A 23390-nucleotide genomic window follows, 5' to 3' on the forward strand; every position below is an offset into this window, starting at 1 on the left:
TTAAAAGTCAGGAAGTTCATTAATGTAATTAATGAACCGCAAGGATGAAACGAACGTAAATGCAAGTCTGATCTAATTCCATGTGTTTCAGTAGAATTTAAATTATCTCATGAATTGTGCTAAAAGGATTTCTTGATAAACGAGTATATTTTTATGATTTTTATATGCTTCAACTTTATTGTCAATACTTTGTGCGAACAATTCTTATTTTAATAATATTAATAAATAAATAAATAAAATTGTCTCCAAATCTATACACTTAAAGTTTTCTAAAATAAGTTTTATATAATTTTATTTCCGTCATATGTGCATGCATACATACGTGTAACATAATTTTATATTTAATTGATATTGTAAAATATAATCAATAAATATACATATTGCTAACATTAGTCAACGCTCAATCAAATGAAATATTTGAAAAACCTACTGGTTTAAAACGAAAACATATTATATAACGGAGCGAATAATCCTGTGAACATACGACTGGTTCATTTCTGATGTTTTCGACGGTGCAATATACTTAGGTCAACAAGGAGATATTACTTTTCATAGAGCGACTTTATGAGCCCATTGGCCTCTGCAGTGACAGTTCCTTTCTTTCTCTAGCCGGACAGAATACGTGGGCGAAAAAATATTAAGTTCACCACTTTATGTAATCGCATGAGGCTAGCCTTTGACATTTCATATGATGCAGTGGTTGCTTAGACTTCGAGGAACTTGCGTAATGGGCATCACATTTATTTCCGGAGCATTTACATCGAGTGTTGTAATATTTTGTTCGCAGTTAATTCGCTGATTTTCCGAAAGCATTGGACAAAATGTATTTTGCAGAAAATCAACTTTCATCATATGTTTTTTAAAACATAGAACAGTAAAAAAAGACGGAAAATTTTTCGACTTTTGACCGAAAAGAATGAAATAATATCAAGGTAGTATAAAATTTTTTAAGCATTCTACAAAAATTAGGTCTACTTTCTCACTTTTCATTCGTTTACTTTTCGTAGAGCTTCGTTGTCTTATTAAAATTGAAGATCTGATTTAAGGCCACTTGTCTTCTCATATTCTATTTACGTTTAATTCTAAGCGATTAGTTAAATTTTTTTTGTATATTCGTTTTTTTTTCCACAAAATTTAAAGTAAAAAGATACGTTAATCAATCCGATTTTAAATATTTAAATTTAATAGTTACACACATGCACATATGATTCATCTAATTATCTCGTTCCTAATTCCACGTTACCTCTCAAAAATAAGTAGGTTTAATGATCAGTTATCAATGATTTGACGTTTCACAACTGCACAATTCGAGGGCTCTCTAATCGATAACTACGTCACTGAAAAGAGGGGTGCAGTTTCCCGGACGTACGTTCGTAGAATGGTTTACAGGAGAAAATTCAACGGCATGGAGGCGCAAGGGAGGGAGGGAGTGACGGACTGAGAGGAATCCTGCGCGAAAGTGGAGTCCCAGAATTTTCTATGAAATAAAAGAAACGGAAGAATTGCAATAAGCGTGACAGAGAATGACCGAAAGAGAGATAGAGGCGAGATGGTTGAGGATGACGTAGGGTAAAGAGTAAGAGGAAGGGGAGCAAGAGGAAAAGGAGAAGGGGGAGAGAAAGAGAGGAAGGAGAAGGGGGAGGAGAAAGAGGAACAGCAAGAGAGAGGAAATGGATCAGATGAGAGTATGAACGGGGCGAGAGAGAAAGAGAGAGAGAATGAGAAAGAGAGAGAGGGGGGAGAGTATCCTCGTTTCGCAAAAGGAACAGGAGCCCTGGCGGCAGGGTAGCAGGACCGACGAGGGTAGCAGAGAGAGGTGTTGCGGGGGTGGGTTTCGTACGGCCAAGGTAGTGGAGCCGCGGACAGTCGCCTCGACGCTACCATCTTTCTCAGTTGCTCCACGGTTTCCGGACTCGGCGGACCGACAGGCAGGTTAGTGAATCCAATTCTCGTTCATTCACCAGCCAACACGTCGTCCCTCCGTTGCGCCTGACCCTTCTGATCTGTATTTGCGCACACCCTCTCTCTTTCTCTGTTTTTGATTCGCACACCGCTGTTACACGTGTCATTTAACCGGCGATTGCGATATTTTCCCAAGTTTTTAAGGATAATAGAAAACATACGAGACAGCATATTATAGGATTAATTTTAGGGATGGTACCCCTTGGACAAAATCGTGAGGAAAGTATGGAGGGCGAGGTATCGCGAGACCTCCGAATGTCATAACTGATCATGGTGGAATCAGATTCCACCATAATAACTACGTTTCGCTTCGCGCTCTTCACCGATTGATGAGATTTAGGTATTCGCGCTCTCAGTGACGCACAATCTGTTATATCATTGTTGTGAAAGAAGTGATGCCGATGTACGGGGAAGGGCGTCGAGATTCTAATCCAACGAAGAGAAATGTAATTGTGTCTAATGAAACTGTCAGAATTAGAGCGGGAGAATTATAACGAAAACTTAGTCCACGGAAAATGTCATGCGAGAGAATAAATGGTTACGTTCAACAGAAAAAGTAGATTTGCAACTGTTGTAAAATTCTTTGATGTGATTGGCCTTGCCCTTAGTTCCTTATTGGATTTAAAATGTATAATCCAATTATATTAAAGAATCGTACAACAATTGTAAAGCTGTTTTTTCTGCTGAATACAGCCATTGACAAATGACATACCTTTCGACAGACGAGTTTATTGATCCAAGTCGATTATTTTTAAAGAAAAAACGAGAAAATGACTATATTATTTTCAAAAAATTAAAATTTAAAAAACAGCCAAGTAAATTATTTTTAAAGAAATTATATATATATAATTGTTTAAGAAATAAAGGAAATTAAACCTTTCAAATAAATTATATTATTGGAATGAATTTTGACCTACAATTATATACTTCGCGATTGCACATACTGTGAAAATAATAATCTCACAGAAATTTTTAACAAGTGTTCTGAAAGATTATAATAATCTTTTAAAGTGATTGATTATTGTAATTTAATTTTTATAAATTAATTATTAAAAATATATTTACACATAGTGCACAGAAAAAATATACAGAGAATTTTGTAGCTCAATAATCCACAAGTTCTGCAAGAAGAGATTTAACTTAAATTGAAAAACAGTCTTTGCTACTCTTTTCATCTTGTAAAATTTACATACAAATAAAAAGTTAAAAGCATTGAAAAATTTTATCGCAAATACGTTATCTGTAATTGTGTGTGACAAGTCATTCTAGATTTAGATAAGGTTCAAGATTCGTTTTCCTACTCAAATAATATAATACCAAGCATAACCTTGAACAAGAATAGAATATTTTATGATTAATATATACCACGGGAGTTACTGCGTTAATATATCAATGGTCATAAAACCCTTATTGAATCGGGTCGATCAAAACTAGGTCAATTCCAAAACTGAAAGCCGTCGATCAACGAAAAATATCGGTGTGATTTTTAACATATGGCATCTCACCCACGGACGACAAAATTCAAGTCGGTTATTCCATATTGTTTGTTCATATCGTATCATTTTCGCATCGAAAAATATACTGTATCCCATGAATCAACTCACACACGCGCTCTTTTATTTTCATTCGATGAAAAAAAAATCGTACGCGAAGATTAGATTAATTGATCAAGCGTGATATATCGATAGGTTTTGCATTCTAATTACTTGGTTCGCTGTTAGTCATTAATCATGGCTTAACTTTGTTAAACTGCGCCAATGATACGACGCCGATATAATGAACAAGTACAAGGTAAATATGACGATAATTCTGTTGGATAGCACGTTAGCCTAATGTGACTGACAACATTTACAAAATGTCAATCGCGTACTAGTGACGCATTTTGCGTAACTCTACTCTCGCAATCTATCTGTTTGTAATTACATTGCGATTAATCGTAAAATTATACAAATATCGATAACCAACGATATTGATGGCAGGTAATTCGACTAATAGCGTTTTTCACTGGTAGAATTGGTGCGCACTCAGTGCACATTAAAGCTGTTTTACACTAATTTAAACTGAATGTAAAAGTGAGATATCTCAATTAATAAAATACTTAATGTATATTTTATCAAATACCACAATAAAATGTATTGAGGATTTTACAATTTAATAATTTATTTCTATATTTTTATTAAACGTACATCTTTACGTTGATTTGTGTACAACGGCTTTAAAGTACACTGAGTGCGCACCAGCTCTGCCAGTGAAAAACGCTATAAATCGTGATTTAGCAGAAATGTATTTAACAAAAACTATTACAATAATACATTACATTATTTATACGGTTACTAATTAAGATTTGACTTACAATTTCTTAATATATATTTTACATAACTAATTGTATAGCTAAAAAGCTTTATTTATATAACTAAAAGCAGGATTAAGTAGTACCATATTACTTGTAACGTCGTTACTTTTTCAAATTAACGTTAATAAAAATAAACATTAATAAAAGAATATGTAGTTTATAGATTGGTCAGATATACATATAATAAAAACATTTCGAAAGTTTAAATTTTAAACATGTAGAGTTATTTCTATCTAAATTGTGAAAAACAACTTTTTTACAATCCGGCCGGTTAGACGAACTGAATGCCCAAAAATTATAAAAAATCGGCTTAATACCGAATAAGCCGGATACCAAATAGTCGTTGGATATCCCTAATACAAATAGCATTTTCGATCCGAGCGGGTTTGTGTTGGATAATGTTCTATTATTGGTTGATGTTATATATTCCACTAATAGGAGAGCATACAACGTCATTAATCCAACCTAGGTTAATGCAAATCCGCTCGCGCCGAATAGGTACGCTAAAAGTTTCATTAAAATAAGAATTCGAACATTTTGCGAAGTTTCTTTATTAGACTAGCTGAAATAGCCGTTATTATTACTGAAAACATGTAATATATATATACATATACATGTAATATATATATATGTACATATATACATATATATACAGAGTGTACATAAAATTCTGGGCCTCTTAAGTATCTTGAAAAGTAAGCATTTCTGAGAAAAATATTTTATACAAAAGTTGTAGAGTTTAAAATGATTTATTTACTGATTTTATGACACACATTTCGTCATTTTACGACAGAGAGAGGGAGAGAGAGAGAGAGAGAGAGAGAGAAGGATGAATTACGGAAAAGATGCGTAAGTGGTGCGTAAATTGTTTCCCTTACAGATCATTTCGATTTCTATGGTTTGAAAACTTAAACACCTATAGGCTGTTACACTACTAAACATAGATTTTACCGCGCGGTGAAGAATTTTTTATTATAGATCTTTCGATGCATGTAATTCCATTGCACATAGAATATTATTGACAGTCCATAGTAAATGCACCATAAAAATTTATTTACGAGGAATTGAATAACAGTCGAATTCCAAATTGTTCAAACAAGCATATGGTATAGCTCAGGGTTAAATTATTACCCCATAGTTTCGATATCCCGTACGCGTTTTTAAAAAAATATATATATGTATAAATGTACGCAACATATTTCAAGCATAATGAATATATGATGTAATGAGAATAAAAGCAATTTTATCTTTTATTTCTCATATTTACATCATATTTGCATTTAATAAGTAAGTATACTTAATAGATAGGAAATGATAGAGAATCAATGTGGATTTTCGATGAATTCTTATACATTCACGATTCTTAATAATTACGAAAAGAAACGATAATGTAATAACAGAATAGTTATGAAAGGAAATGATGAAGAATTAGTTGTAGAGTTATAATATTCTTTCGTTAATTTACGATTCATAATTACGATTAAAAACGAGTTTTCTATCAATTTTTTAAAACAAAGATACCATCGTTTTTTAATATTGTAGACTATAAAAAACTATTCATTTAATGACAGCATACGATAACATCTAAGTCAAATCTGAAAGAGTACGATAACATTCCAATATAAAATATCATATAGTATTTTATGAAATCACAAATCGAAGTTCATGTTCAAAATGATAAAATAGTTTTCTTTCGTTTTCTATCGGATTTTATTTTTTCATAATCAAGGATTATTGAATAATAAGTAATGCAAAAAATGTTGCATTGTTGATTTCTTATAATCTAGTAAAAATAAAAAACTGGGAAGGGTCCTAGATGCGAATAAAATAAGTCGAACACAACAGGGTGTCTCAATCTGGCACAGTTCCAATTGGACACAAGTTGAAATAGACACATGATGGTTCCGCTGCTTCTTTCACAATCCTTTCTAACCTACGTCTGTACTGCGTAGGGTTTCGCCCTTTCCCCCCATAATTTTTTATTTCTTATGGCTGTAGATAATGTTGCGAATTAATTTTTAAGATAAATTTCTGTCCGATAAATTTTAGTTAAAGAATGATTTGCTACTCGCGCAAATCAAATGAATGTAGGATGACCGCGAAGGCTATACGTGTCACAGACCAAACAGTGAGTGTCATTTAACAATAAGGAGAATAAGATAGATTGCCTTTAACGCTCAGTAGGGGAACAAATACGGTGAGTTCGTCGCGAGTGGTTTACGAAGTACTACTTGACTTTAGGCTTGCCTTTCTCAACTTGGAAATAGCTGCCTTTAAAATGTCGTCGAAAATAATTTGCTGTATACAATTTCGGCATATATACCGAGTACTGTAAACTAACATGGAACTCTGAAGCTAACAAATTATTGGTTAAACGACAAATACCTTTTGCGAATGCGATTGCAAACTTGTACATTGCTGTAGTAGTGATTAAACTCTTCAATAGTAACGAATTAATGGATAAATGCACAACGGATAAATTCGTACGGTAATAACCAGTATTGAGTACTAATTAATAGACGAAAAATTAAATAAAAAGTTAATTCTTAACTTAGTTTAATTTTAATTTTAAATGAATTAATTTTTAACTTAATGAAGTTATTTTTAAACCCCCCTGCGGGGAGCGGCTTGTACTGCCTCCACGCATACATTTTACAATGCAAAGCGAGGTTTATCCCACTTCGAAAGAAGTGAGATAAATCTAGAGATGAGATCTCGCTTTGCAATGTAAAATGTATATGTGGAGGTAATACAGGTCGCCCTCCTACGGGGCAGCCCCTTTCAAAAAATATAATCTAATCCAATCTATATTTTAGTATTGGGTGGTCCTCGCTTCGCATGAAAAGTCATAAAATATATTTTAAAGCAGAAAATTTCTGTTTCATATAGTAGAAAAGAAACATCATTTTTCAAACTTTTTTTGTTAATAACTTTTTAACGAATAATGAGCAACAATTAAAATTTATTGGAGATCACTCAGGGTCATTACCTTGATAACGTGTCATTGAAGTCATCCATTTTCTGAAGTTTTACCGTTAGCTTTTGTGAATTTAACTTTTAACTGAACTAAATTAATTTTATATTATTATTAAAATTTATCCAACCCTTATGCTTTATTCCTATACAATTTCTTATTTCTATTCGTAATATTATCAACAATGAATGGAATTAATTCAATTGATTGTGAAATGTCTATGCAATTCATATTTATTCGTGTAAAAAATTAATTTATAATAGCTTCACATATTTTCAAGCACTGTAAATTTAGATACTAATACGTGATGTGATTAAATCAATAAATGTAACAATAAATATAAGAAATTATAGAAATACAAATAGCATGGGAGCTTTTCGTTTCGCGAGTTATATTTCAATTAATGCACGTATCCTGTTTTATACCTACGCTTACGCATTTGTATAATTCATTTATTGTAGATTGTTTCTCTACGTTTGATTAAGTACATGACGATCACATAGGAGATGCATTTTCTCGGTCTTGTACAGTATTGACACGACAATGTATCTGAGATATCTGTTGGTTTCTTATTGTTCCATATATGCCGTTTCGAATATATTCATTGCTTCTTCATTATATATGTTGCAAATAAATAGCAAACGTGATGTCCCTCGCATTCTATTCACGTTCATAGAAATTCCAATGTGAATGATGGAGTTTAACATTTCCACGTGAATCATATTAGATTACTCGATTTAGTTATTTACTAGAATTTAAACGCGCACGCGCGAACGAAAAATGGAGGGAGAGGAATATGACGCGGTAAATTATAACGTCCATTAATTAATTAATTAATTAATATCATTTGTATATTTTATAATTATTTTGTCACTATTCGAGATAAAAAAAAGAAAAGGGTCCATAATAAAAAATACGTTTGTTCTCTAAATTTAAAATAATTGAAAATAATTATAGATAATGTAAATGTTTATTTAACACATTATGTACCTGTTATTTGAAGAAACAAACAATGAATAAAAACGATATCACTTGCGCTAATACAAATATATTGTATAAAAAAATAATATTTAGAAGAAAGTAAAAGAACTTTTAAGTAAAAACTTCATACTTTTATGACAGAAATTCGAAGCAAGAAAATTCTGCCCCATTGCAATAGACATTTTATTTTCTTTAAGCAGCTTCTGTTAACTTCAATAAAGTTCGAACAACCGTTTTAGACAATAACTACTATAGCTTATTGACCAAAAGCGATCCTGGATGAATCGTCTAAATGAAAGATCGATCTTGCGGAATAAATAAAAATACTACAATATTTTCGCTCTCGCACGCTTATCTCTTGTAAAAATGTCAACCGATTCTCGTTTACGAGAAATAAGTGTGCGTTTCCACTGAACTGGATGACTTGCTCAGTGGAAATGCACCCTAATAGTCGAGGAACGATGTCTGTACTGCAAAATGTAATCTAAAGAGAAGTTTTTCTACTACTTTCTTTATTGATTACTTTAATTGTTCCCAAAGGAGGATATCGAAGATAATACTGTAAAGTAGTAAGATGGATAATGTTATTAGAATATTATTATGATTCTAAATATAAGAGGTGATTTATTTCATCAACGAAGTTAAAAAAAAATTTGTCATATTAACATACAGTATGCGCCAAAAAAAATGCGACTCTCACAACTAACACTTCAGTTGTCGGTTTAGATAAATGAAGTAAGTGGACGGGGGTAAATGTAACTCTGTTTCTAAAATTTTTATTTGTGCGCAGAAGTGTATGTAGGCAATCGAGCTATAGGCAATAATTTTTGTGTGCAAACGAACTGTCGGCAAAAGTGATGTAGGCAAACGATATTGTAGGCAATCGATTTGTAGGCAACCGGGATTCCCCCTGTTCCGTGTTTCCACGTTCCCGATAGAAAGCAAATTACTTACAGTAATTAGCGTTCCTTCTCGCGATCCAATTTGATGATAGCAGATATCGTACATCCAGCTACCGTCAACAACTAAAACTAATATAGAGGTTCTATAATAAATTGGTAGTCGGTAATCTTGACCAGTCTTAACTTTAGTCGTATAAGTTGGCTATTAGTCAACTTCATCAATTAAGACTTAGAACCGCTTAGGACTTCGAACTACCGACTCATTGTAGAACCCCGGACAGATATTGCATGGATGGATTTACAACAATTACTTTTCAATTACGTGCATATCCGGCATATTTATACATGTCAGATTGAATAAAGTGATACATTAAAACGGTTCGTGCTGTTTATCATGAAAATCCAGAGCTTTTCCAACGAATTGTATTTTTACATTCATGGCAACGTCACCTTTCACAGCGTATTTCTATTTTATAAATACAATTTACACGAAAGCCGGAATAAGAATTTCTTTGTATTCAACTAAAGTGCCTTCCAAACATAGATCTGTTTTTCTCCGTAAAGCGCTTGAAGCACGTATAATATATATCGGAATATATATCGTTAACAATTTCGACATATATATTTTTTATTGTAAAATATATTATTCAATTATTATATTATTTTAGAGAAAATAGAATCACTTGATATTTAAGAAAATTGACAACGAGGCGAACAAGAGAAGATAAAGATCTAGAAAAAGAGAAGATAGAGATCATTATTTGCATAATAGAAAGAAATGTCAAATGATATATTGAGCAAGGAATCATTCCATGAACCTCTAGTTTGTGAAACTGGAATATCGATTTTGCTCACTCATACTTCTATTATTGGGAAACAACTGCAGGATTAAAAGCTGTAAAGCTCGTGAAGAATCGATTATTCACGAACGTTCGTGTTTTCAGAGTAATCTAGATAATCGAACTTTCTCACGAGTTTGCTACTTCTGTTCGACTTTACTTTTTTGGATTGGTCTTGTTAATTTCTTTCATGAACCTTCATAGTGTAGCACACTGATAGCACAACCGGCTATGAGATTGTCGAGCGGATCGACATGTGTAACGGTGCTGATGTAAAGCTTGAATATGTATAGACCGTTCTCCAATATACATTCCCTTGAAATATTTACCGGTGAAAACATGTTGCTCGTTTCGACGATGCTCACGATGGCTTACTAAATCTCGATGTCAAATGCATCATTGTAGCCCCGATCATCTATGTATTTGAATAATCCTTTTTAAGAGAATTATATTAGAAATAGAGGCAACTTACAAGCATATATTTAATATATACAATAAACCCTTAATTCATCAAAAGAAAATTTCTATATAATAAGACAAATTATTATTATTTCTATTATATTCATATAAAATGAACCAGAAAATATGTTGAATAAGTTGAATAGAATCCTGAAGACGGATTCTAATTTTTTTCGCGAAAAGACAATTTTTTATTTTTGCTCCATGCATATGTGTAAAATTAATTTAATAATTCTGTTTTATGTAATTTAATATACTATTAAATTTGCAATCTAATATTTGTAAAATAAGCTGCAAAATATCTAACTAAATTAATTATAATTTATTACATTAAGCTTATATTCAACTGTGATAAAAATTCAAGCATATTCAAATCATATTTAAAGCATACGTGCGGAATATATTTAATTAAAAAAGCACGTGTCATTCTGTTAAAAAATCTCAAATCCTGATTTAAAATCTGATAATAAACGTAGTTTATTATCGTGTACGTACAGTGCCATATACACGCTTTATGAGAAATCAATAATGGATAGGTAAATTTCGCGTGTCATGCATGTAAATGCGGACAATACAAGCTCCCTCCGAAAAAGTGCAATAACATTCAGTGGTCCGCTGATATAATCCGATTGCATTTTAATAGCGATACACGTGCGTAATAATCATGCTGCGCACGGACGTGAAGGAAATATGAACTTGAGGAAAAAAGAACAAAATCTCGTTAATTCCCAATGTCCAATAAAATGATCGTTATTTGCAAAATGCGCGAAATAAAGCACATCACTACAACGCTGCATTGTTGGAATAACCACTAAATTTTTGACTAAATATGAAACAAAATTACTTTTTTATACAATCTTACTCAAATATCAATTCAATCTAAAGTTGATTGGACATTGATTAATCCGTATCCATGTGTGTAACCGCAAATATGTCCATATACAGGATATCCGGGAATGACCGCGTAATCTCTCGTGGGCAGGTAGAACGAATTAAACAGACTCGAAAAATCCTCTACCATTTTACAATTTTTACACTTTTTTTTAATTATTCAATGAATAGGATGTCTAAAATCGACGCATAAGACAACTTTAAGACATTTTTAAAAGTTTTTTAAGAAACATCTTTAAACGCGTTAGCATTACTATTACTTAGAAGTAACTATTCGTTACTTTCTTGTTATTTTTTTATGTCCCGAAATTCACGAATAAAAATTCACACAGTAACAAAGTTTCCTAAATATTAATTAAAAAGGTCATTTGTAAATTTTTACTTTAAGCAACAGTTGTGAAATAATAATGGTTTAAATATGACCAATAAAAGCTGTAGCGTCCGTTCTAACGAGTACAATTCGCTAGAACTCGCTGCAAGTTTGAAATTGGTGAAGAATAGATAGAATCCTCTTCTTGTGTGTGTGTGTGTGTGTCAGTTAAGATATATTTAATTTATTAGAATTAATTATTCGAGATTCATAATCGAAATTCCAAGGTTGAGATACGTCTAGAAAATATAAAGTATAACACTATAATAAAAAGTATGTCACTGTAATAAAAAATTTTGTTAATCTTTTTGTTACTTCGTTAATTATACACATTAAAAAAATGTTTAGAATCAAAAGCAGAAGCAGTTCAATGAAGAGTAGAGCTTTCTTGTAACAATATCTTACGCCTATCATTACTGCATCAGTCTGCAATTAGTTTTCGTTGTTTTGATTTTAGAAAATGCGCTCCGCGGCCGTGTGTATCGCCTTCATTCTGACATACACAAGCGGGTCGTTTGTCGCTGGTTTGCGATACATCGATCCACAAGCAGGAAGTAACGGTGACATCGGCAACAAACGATTGGACCTGACTGAGCCGTCATGTGACGAGTTGCGTGCCATGTGGAGATATACGAAGAGGCAGATCAGAGCCGCTAAATCCACTAACGGATACCCGATGTACCAATTCAATTCCAATTTATGGCCGCGTACCGCAGTGTTTCCCGATCGCATTAAATTATCCAGAGGATATACGCGAGGTAAGACCCTTTATGTTTTCCAGGAACGCGAAGCGTCGACGGAACTTGGCAAAATTTTTCTGAAAATTTAGAATTTCGCCTTTACTGTCCATATATAATAAAAAAATAAACATGGTTTTTTTAAACGTAAGATGAAAAATTCACAAAGATTTAATAAAATTGGTTGGCTTTGCTCAGATATTGTCGCACCTACACGAAATACACGACTGAAATTACGAGAAGAGTTGGAAGGTAAGCAAATTTTCTATATAATTTTTCAACTTGTGTATTATTTAATAAATGTAACATCATATGTAAATTATTTTGAGGATAAATGTTATTTCTCGTCAAATCATTTCGTTAAAGTAGCGAATATTTATCAGATGATTCGATAAGAATACAATTTATCTCTTCACGCTATTGACAGTAATAAAAATTCTTGCACGAATCGATGTATCTTCCTCGATATAAAAGAACGTTGTATCATCCTGGTAAAATTTGTAACATAAGGGAAGGAACACATGCGTTTTATCGATTTCATGAATCGAGTTATGCATCGTAGAGTCCACGAGTTGCAACATGAACCTATGCAGGCAGATTGTAATACCGTCTTGCAAATACGTCACACATATAGGTCAAGCGCGCCACTTTAACCACGTACGCACCGAGCACTTACGTTAACGAGTATACACGATTCGGGCTAATTATCGAGAGAATGTTGGTTACCTGTAAAGCGCGATAACATCACAAGCTCAAATCGAGCGCTTTGACCGTATCTAAATCCGATTGCCTGTGCAAAGTGAACGCGCAATTAACGTTGCGCTCAAATTATTTAATATCTTCTTGCAATTCTTAATTAAATGAAAATTGATTAACTCCTTCCACATCCGTGAATTTAAATATCTCAAAAGTAAAGCATTTTTGAGAAAAATGTTTCAGACAAAAATTGTAGGGTTTAAAAAGATCTATTTATTAATCACATCCGTTTGACCTTAGATGGCGTCGCCAAGATCAGATTAAGGTCAAATCGATTTTTTTTAATAGGACACTCCATTTTTTATTCTGGAATCTAATAACTGTCAAGAGCTTTCGAAGAAACTTTTGTCCATTACAACATAATATATGTATATATGAGCTCCTTGATCTAGACAGTCAGTGGGAGTCTATCATGAAACAAGTCAGAATAGATTGCCTTCGAAATTATTCCATTTTCCCTAGAGAACGCGATAGAGATCTAGATAATTGAATAATTCCGATTGGAATCCACTCTGAATAATTCTATAATATGTTCCCTAATGTTGACACCCACGATGTCAAACGCATGTAATCTCGATAATTTTAACCAATTTTAACTACATATATGTTACCCGTGTACGATTGTTATTCTGAAAGTAGAGAACATGTACCCAGAGAAAAGTTTCTTCAATTTAAAGAAATATTTCTTTGCTATACGGTTAAAGAAAAAATTTCTTTGATTTGAACGTCATTTCTCTCTCTCTTTGATTTAAACATAATTTTTTTAAACCAAACAAATTTTTTTATTTAATTTCATAAAATAATGTTTGAATCAAAGAAATGACGTTCAAATCAAAGAAATGTTTTCTTTAACCATGCAGCAAAGAAATATTTCTTTAAATCGAAGAAACCTTTCTCTCGGTGTGTCGGAATTATTCCGTTTTCCCTATAAAACACAATACAAATCTAGGGAATAATTGAATAATTCTGATTGGAATCCATTCCGACTTTTTCCATGGTAGGTGCCCATGTGTTGTTAATTTATGATATTTTTAATCGATTTATTCTGAACCGTCAACTTTTTTTCTTGTAGAAATTTATTTCATTCTAATTAATGATGTAACAAGCTCTCTTTTTCTTTAAAAAGAACAGAATAAAAAAATAAAAAGATTCGATTTACCTCAGATAATTTTTAATTACATTCATGAAATTTCTTTCAGGATACATATTCCTTAATATTAGAATGTTTTTTTTTCTCAACAAAATTTGCATTGTGATAAAACTTGACTAAATAAAATTAAAAATGCTTCTGTATGTATTTTTTGGGCTGAGTTTATAACTATTTCTTTATTTTCATAGCGATATTGATTTTCGCACAAAGAGAAGGGGATTATTTACATTATGCAAAATGATAATTGTAGGAAAAAGAAGATGAATAGGCAGAGAAAGTGAAGAATTAATAATTTACAGGGAGACACGCTGGACGACCGCGCAGTCGGGCCGCCGGAAGTGCACCAATTTATGGAAGGATGGTACACAAAGCTCCGGCAGGAAGTAGATGGCGAAACGCGATGCGAGGACCTTCGCGTATGAGGATCATCGAGGATCTCTCGCGACATTTTGGGACCGTGAGTACGGGACCGTTCAAGCCAAATATTCAAGAATCTAAATTCCGCGGCGGCACTCCTTCGGTTCCTCAATCCGGCAGATTTGAAACACTCAAGAATCTCATCCAGGCCGAAAGAGCACGCGAATTACAGGTTGGTCACCAATTCTTTCATTAAATGGCTCCTTTAATTAATTTTTTAAAATAGTCCTTGGACATTTATCAATGTAAAAATTGTATCATTAATTTATGAATGCAAACTAGTTTAATTTACTGTACTTCAACCATATTAACATATGACTATAAATAGCCATAGGATATAGAATATAGATTAGAGCGGGGATTTCTCATCCATGCGAGGCAATTTCGACATAATGTTTATGTTTCTAAACGCGCAAATTCAACATTTGAAAGTAATGTTTAGTATTGCTTTCAAAAAGGAGTCGTATTCATGAAATGTAAGCACCTTACTGCAAAGATAAATAGTTCACTGCCATAATTGAAGCTTTTGTGATTGAAATTGAAATTGACGCGGAAGCCTATTTATCGGTTTTTAATGATTGAAGTGAATTTACCATGATCAGTATTTTATTTTGAAAGCCTAAGGCCTGTTTCCTATAGCTGAACTAGTGTATAGGTACTTTTGGAATTACTTATGAAGTAAAATATATTTATATGATCGATTGACGAAAACGAGAGAGAAAGTTCTTTAATGCGGTCTAGAATAAAAAATAGACCTCTAATTTACTTATACATATTTCTACATATTTTTATACGTATAAATATATACAGGGTGCGGCGCTAGAATTCGGACGGGAAAATGTTTTTTTTTTCCGAAAAAGCCTTTTATTTAAACCAATATTAAACATACGAAAATATACTTTTGTGCACATGTTCTTTCTCAGGAGTTCTTTCAAAATCTTACTACTCTCAATAAAACGTACCCTCCCCCCTTCCCCCACGCTGCTATTACACACCTTCTCGATTCGATTTCTGAAGCGCACCTTTAATTGCGCGCGGTCCATAGCTGCAAATGCTGCCTCAATAGCATCTTGGAGAAAAGCCACATTAGGATGTCTCGTCTTATTAGTAATCCTTTAGGATCTGAACGGCACCGCGACGCACGTGCGTGCGTGTGTGTGTGCGCGCGCGCGCGTGTGTGTAGATCATTTATTCAGAAATGTCAAAGGATTTAAGGTCGGTTTAAGGGTCGCGTGATCCATTGCTAATGCCGTTTCGTGAACCTTGCCATTCACTTCATCAAAACAAGGAGTGGTACTGAGTGATACTGAGCTGCTCCTCCGGAGGACTTCTTTTATATAAACTCTATTAAGGGGAGGAAGAGCTCTTCTATATTTCACTTACGTTATAGCCCATGTCTCTGTTCAAGTTATCTGGATTTATTTTATGAAATAATCTATTTGATAAAACGACTACTATAGCTACAATGGTATCATATTTTTCAAGGAAGTGAAGGCTCCAAAAATTCAAAGACATCCAGATAACTTGAACAGAGACATAGGCTATAACGTAAATGAAATATGGCAAACCGTTCTTCCTCCTCTTCCTTCTCTTCCAAATACCCCTTCCTTCTTAACAGAGTTTATATAAAGGGAGTCCCCCGGAGGTGCAGCTCAGTATCAGTGCGCTCCTTGCCCTAATGAAGTAAACAGCGTTCACAAAACGTTGGCAATAACGATGGATCATGACATGGTGATAATTCGCAAATCTTTTGATACTTCTGAAGAAAACACTCATAAAAGCCTTAAAAGTATTATTTAGATCATTTATAAAATATATGTTTCAGGAGCAACATATAGCTGAAGAAATAAAAGGGAATGGCTCTGGTTTTAGAGGCAATAAAGACCTAATAAACGAAGAACAATTATTGAGTAGACAACAATTGCGAAAACAATTCTCCAACCCGTTGCAACCCTTAGAAATGACACCAAAAGTCAATTATGATTACAATCAGCGACGTTATAACAATCCACCTAACATTGGTCAAGCTTGGTCGGTATGTTCTTTTATCTCTACGTAAAAATAAGCAAAATAGATTTCTGAGATTCTATTATTTCTTTTTTTATTTTTTCTTATCTTAAATTCAATGTCTTACCGTAATTTTTGTGGTCTCGATTTAATTAAATTTTGTAATAATTTTGATTATAACGTATTTGTTATAATTTTGAATGATTCTATTTATTATAATTGTTTCTTCCAAAATTATTTTCTCGTTTCTAATTTCAATAACTTATATCTTTCAGAGCGCATAATATTTTATTTCGTGTTTACGATTTCTATAGGTATTTCTTATATCCTTCAATTAAAAATACTGTCATGTTCTTTTTTCGCAGAGGAGCGGACCTCTCTCACGAGAGTATATGTCACCATAAGGTGCTGCGAATTGCTGTGAGGAAACGGTACAAATCCGAAAAAACTGCCGCATGCATACTGGTGTTTCTGACTGTTTTGCACGACGCAGTTGCAGCCGATTGCAAGTGACAGCGAAGCTACAAGATGAGTGTTGTTACTCTTACTGCGAACTGCAGCAAGAGAAACGACACTCATTTCGAAGATCGCAAGCGTTTTGAACCTGTGGCTTCTGGATCTCTGCGCGAATTTTTGAAGAACCTGTGGCTTCTGGATCTCTGCGCGAACTTTTAAGTCTTTATGTCAATAGTAAGTGGAAATCGGAAATTTTAATCTAATATTGGCCAATGCCGAAAAACCCTTTTAACATATATGGCGAAAAGAACAAAAGTCTTTTTTCACATCGAAAGTTTTAATCCTAAATAAATTTCAGAAAAATATATATATATGTGTATATATATATATGCATATATATAAAGCCGACCACACACGTTCAGTAAACTTGTAAAGTATGCTTGAACAAGCCACTTATGCAAGTTTACTTGAACGTGTGTGGCTGGCCTAAGAAATGGATTGAATGGCACCTCTATTGAGTTCAAAGCTCCAAAAAGCTATACTTCCTGAATGCATCGTAATATCGCCTGCATATTGATGCGAATAGAAGTAAAATGCAAAATTTAATATTAAATGCATGAAATCAATTTGCATATCAGGCTGATTTCATTGATAATGTGCATGCGTTTTTTTGGTATATTTGTGCAGTTTCGCAACGACATTGACATGAAACGAGTAAGACATGGAACGGCACATTTTCATGGATTTAAAAATTTTTTGCATTTTTTAAATTTGTACAGAGCAAAAAAGGATGAATATGTTACAATAGATTTCTTAAATTTACACACAATAATTATTTGATCCTCAAAGAAGCTCAGAAAAAGTATACATTTCTTTTGCAATACCTTTAAAAATTACACAATAGCACAATAATTTTAGATATGATATAAAATCTAAAATTGCAATTTTTCTCTCTCTCTCTCACACACTTTTTGTCACTTTCTGTCTCTGTTTTTCTTTCTCTTCTTTTTCTTGGAATCTAACTTGTATATCTTAGAGGATAGAAATCTATTCAATCATTTGACACAAAATATTTAAATGTATTTAATTTTACAGAAAGAAAACCGTTCAACTTGTCTGTCTTACAAAAAATAGCAACTTTTCATATTTCTTGTAAATGAGACGCAGTTCATTTAAAATATCAAATCAGATTTCAAAAATATGGATACCAGAAAATCGCTAGTGAAGTACATTGCGAAAAAATTCAAAATATGAATGTAATTCAATACGCAGTTGCATAGACTGAATCACATTTGCAGATTGCACATGCAGAATTTTAATACTATTCCGAAAAACTTAGAAATCATCAGATATTTGATGTTATTAAGTGAAAATCATGTACGTGATTAAAGATCACGGGCTATTACATATTTTAATTTGTTAATATCATTTCTTGTAAGTTAGACACTTATTATTTAAATAATTTGCACATAATACAAATATATAGTAAAATCATATATTTTATTAAATTTGATTGTCCTAGTTTAATTTTAGAATATACATTTTATATTTGTATTAGTTTGTCATTGACCAATAGAGAGATATTATTTGTAATCAATATTCAATTTAAATTTGACAAAATATTCTCGGGGATGTTTGTATATGAATATTTGCAACTATGCGAAATAAAATGTCGCATTCCCGCTTCTTCCTAAATATACATATAAGAACAATACTTCGACAATAAATTAGTAAGACTTATATCTAACAGATTTTGACATTGTACATTAACTTACAATGTAAGAAACTTTAATGTATTCTTCGATGATCCAGCAAAAAATTATTGTGCCGATGTATATTATAAACGAAAGACAATAATTATTCTTAAGGAAAGGTTTGTGCATATAATACTTCTGTGTTCTTAATACAAATATATAACTATAAATTATGATAAAAAAAGAAAAAAACAAGAAAAATTATTTCTGATATCTCATAAAATGAAATTATAAGACAAAAAGCTTTTTGTGAATATAATTGATGCTAGTGGTACGTGCAAGCAATTGACCCTTAAATGTTTTAATGTTCACAAGCATAATGCATGTAAGAACAACATAATAATGGTAACGTAAATTTATTATACGTCTTTCAATATTTTATATATAAAACACAAAATATTTATTAAATTTAAAATTTTGCCATTTCTAGGCAATACTGTAATAACACAACACTGTAATAATGAATTTTGATCAAACAATTAAGGGTTAAAGAATGCATTTTAATGACAATAAATATAAAAGTCTCTTGTAATCCTATAAAAAAATTGAAATTGTATAGGACGATTATAATTCGTGTGGCTTATTCCGTAGCTGAAGAAATAATCACTTTCAGCTTTTGTAGTTATGAAAGACATAAATGCGAAAAAACTGGATATAATTATTATACGTATAATTTGATATTTAAATGATGGTTCTGTGTGTATAATTTTTGATTGGGAAAACTTTATATTTGTATATTTGAATACCACATATCTACATTACTCCCGAAAAGTTTCCGGACATGATAGCGAAATTTTTATATTTGAAGCTTTAAGTCGTTGAATTTACTGATTGTAAACTAAATCAAAGATAATTTTATCATACTGCAGAACAAATATATAATCGTAATTCGCAAATTATTATTTTTAAAATATACCTATACATATATTTATCTGCTCTTTACTTAAATATACTTAAAGTAACAGCAATATTCGGAATATTTTCGGGAATAGTGTATATGTATATATATTATTACCTACACACATGAACACAAATGCGCAAACATATCGTATAATAGATACCCCTCTTTGACTTTCACTTTCTCTTAAAAGTGAAGAAGAATTTTGATGAATTTTAATAAACACTAATCAACGTAAAATGTTAGCGTTTTTATTGTTTATAACATCATATTAAGATGTTATGTGAATATTTATGGTTATATTCATTATCGTGGCTGTAATAGACGTATATACAGATGAGATTTATATTTTGTTATATTTCTTAACAGAAATTTCATTATGTTATTATTGCTGTTATTAGTAACAAAGCGTGTAATAAGTTGTTACTGCGACTACTGCGAGAGATTAAAAGCTTTTAAAAATAAAATCTCATTGACATTGTTAAATACATATATGAGAGAGAAATGGTTATTCTATTTCTTATAAAAACTTTTAAAACAGTTGTCAAAATACATAATAACATATACATATAATATTTTTGCAAAAAGATATCCTCTTTTAATTCTGCTATTTTATTTTCCCCACGATTCGGCAAAATAAAGATCTATCACAGATCTTCCTTTGATATAATATTTCATATATGTATATATATATATCATATATATATAATACATTGATTGTAATTAATATAGTTAGACCAAATATTAAATGAATTAATTTTCACACATTATTGCTTCCAAACAAAATCTTTAGAACTGAAAATTACACATACAAGGGGCATTCTAAAAGTAAGTTTCTCTACCGTAGGAAAATAAAATGAAAGATAGGACAATTAAAAAACTTTTTTATTTTATTAACTTGATCCTTAAGTTACTTCTCAATGTTGTTAATCTCATTGATATTTAAATATTTGTCATAATCTGACACCATTTTTCTATACCAGTATTTAAAAAACTTGTCCTTGAATCGAAGCCACTTCAGCCTTGACTTATTCATTGTCGCTGTAAAAATTTTTGCTACCCAAATGTTTCTTAAGAAACAGATGAAAATTATTCATGCAAGATCTGGATAGTATGATGGATGACCAAAAATTTGACGTTAATGTGCGCGGCCTACCGCTTCAAAGCTCATTATGAATTTCCGTGCAACCGTTAAGAAACTTTGATCGTCATCGTCGAACTATTTGCATACTGATACTTTTTTCTATATATATATATATATATCGAAATTTGACAATGAATATTTATTACATTTTCGTTTCATACGATCAAAAACCGAATTACCGCACGTAATTCGTAGTCGGACACGTCTTGTATTAACACCTCCATTTATATTTGCTCAGTTAACAATCATTTGCAATGAAGACAATTCTGAGTGCAAAAATGTTACCATACTTAAAAAAAAACTTACAATACACAAGCTATTCGTATATAACCGGTTTTTTTCCTACGATATAGAAACTTACTTTTGAGATTCCCCTCATATTTAACTCTTTTTTTTTCATGTTATGTAAATTATTATGATTAAAATATTCTATTTTTGTTATATACCATAAACAATTTAACTCATTTTTTTATTTAACTGTACAAATGTCACGATTATTGAATAAATTACAAATTAATCAATTGACAAACACGTGAGCTTTTAGCTTTCTTGTTGATCGAATGTTCGTCGTAAGAAAGATTTCACACAAGAAAGGTTTTTTCATAAATAAGGCTGTTACTTACAATATTATAGATTGTTTTAAAATACTGTCGTTAAGGCTGAGGTTCTTAATTGAGACCCAGTGCCTAATATTACAAACTAGAGACTGGTCGAACAATCTCGAGATTAAGATTCAAGTAAGCTGCAAACATTATTAAAGACTAAAGATATTAAACGTATTTATACAAATGTGAAAGATCAATTTAAAATAATTATCGGTATATATCGAATTATCTTCCTTCTATAAGGAAGACAAAAATTGTTGTATAATGTTATCAAACGTATAATTATCACATTTATCTATTACTATTATTACTACACATAACTTATCTAATAACACGGATATTAATAATCTACTATAATATTTCGTTAAAAAAAAAACAGCATTAAAGGTATATATAAAAACGTATGCAGCTGCTCGAATACTTTCTCTCTAAACTCATAAAACCTCATGGTGTGCTTACCTATATTTTATTATTAGATAGTAAAACTTGCCAAATATATAACGACAATAAATCATAAGTGATATTTTAAAACAGGAGAGAGAAAGATAACTTTAAATGCGTTGTATTCTGTAATAAAAATGAAAGACTTACATATTGTTTAAGATATATAAGTGTATCACTCCTACACGCACGCCCACGAACACTCACACATACACATATGTATGTATATGCAAGTATGATGTGTACACATCATATGTTTGATAAGTCAGTGACTTTGATAAGAAATGGCGTTTAGATCGTAAGTTTAATATTATTTTTTACATTTGCCATTCTTTGTAGACGTACACACCAAATTTCAAGTAGATCTGTCAAATAACAAATTTTTAATAATAAATGGCTATCACATCGTATTTGCTACAATGGAAAAAAACATAAATTTATCCGCTTTCAAACGCTATCAAAAATTTATTATTTGATAGATTTACTTGAAATTTTGTGTGTATGTCTACAAAAAAGAGCAAATACAAAAAATAATATCAAACTTATGATCGATCTGAACGCCATTAATTTCTTATCAAAGTTACTGACTTATTAAACATCCCACGTAGTTAGCAAGCACATGATCGTGCGTCTATTCGATAAATTAATTAGATCATATTTATCTTCGTACTTGATGTAGAAATCTTAATATTATTATGGTAATGAATTATGTCTATTATTAATAATTATAGAAGATTTCAAACGGACAATAATTACTGGTAAAATATGTTTAATATAAGAAATTTTAAAGTTAAGGCAAAAAAGGAAGGAAAAAAATAACAATGAAACCGAATATATTTATAATAAATGTATACACTTGCTTATTCTAGTATTTAACATATTTATCGAACGTATAATACTAATTTTAACTTTAAAATTTAATTTGCGCACCATTGTTTTAATAATAGAGCAATATTTTATTTATACATGGGAAAAGATATTTAAGAATAAATAAGAATGTACTGAGAGATCTATTATTATACAAATATATATATAATATACATATATATATTATATATATATATATATACACACCACACACACATAGTGTCCCATTATACCTCCGCATCGAAATTTTCAAAATATATAAAAGATACGAAAAATTGTTTTAAACAAAAATTTTATAATTTCGAGGGAAACATGAGATGGTACCATTAGTTTGACTTTGGATGATGTAGTCAAGGTTAAGGCATGGTCATTTTGAATTTTTTAAATAGAACCCTCCATTTTTCATTGCATATTTTCGTAACTTTCC

At 31.5% G+C, this 23390-nt stretch overlaps 1 protein-coding gene across 1 annotated transcript; it reads left to right on the forward strand.

Moving 5' to 3' along the window:
* The first annotated feature begins 1875 nt into the window (after positions 1 to 1875).
* LOC108722294 (uncharacterized) lies at positions 1876 to 17234 on the forward strand. Its single transcript, XM_018447302.1, has 6 exons — positions 1876 to 1932; positions 12189 to 12489; positions 12667 to 12720; positions 14674 to 14963; positions 16617 to 16826; positions 17164 to 17234. Exons 2-6 carry the CDS (start codon positions 12192 to 12194, stop codon positions 17200 to 17202), a joined length of 891 nt encoding a protein of 296 aa, XP_018302804.1. The 5' UTR covers positions 1876 to 1932; positions 12189 to 12191; the 3' UTR covers positions 17203 to 17234.
* Positions 17235 to 23390: the final 6156 nt, after the last annotated feature.

Source organism: Mycetomoellerius zeteki, unplaced genomic scaffold (assembly GCF_001594055.1).
Source record: "Mycetomoellerius zeteki isolate Tzet28-1 unplaced genomic scaffold, Tzet1.0 scaffold20, whole genome shotgun sequence".
Taxonomy (NCBI): Eukaryota; Metazoa; Arthropoda; class Insecta; order Hymenoptera; family Formicidae; genus Mycetomoellerius; species Mycetomoellerius zeteki.

Excerpts from the sequence above, each read along its gene's own strand:
- LOC108722294 (XM_018447302.1), top strand. The coding sequence starts at position 12,192 with ATGCGCTCCGCGGCCGTGTGTATCGCCTTCATTCTGACATACACAAGC. Across the intron at positions 14,964-16,616 it reads AAAGAGCACGCGAATTACAG|GAGCAACATATAGCTGAAGA; the intron begins GTTGGTCACCAA and ends TATATGTTTCAG. Across the intron at positions 16,827-17,163 it reads ACATTGGTCAAGCTTGGTCG|AGGAGCGGACCTCTCTCACG; the intron begins GTATGTTCTTTT and ends CTTTTTTCGCAG.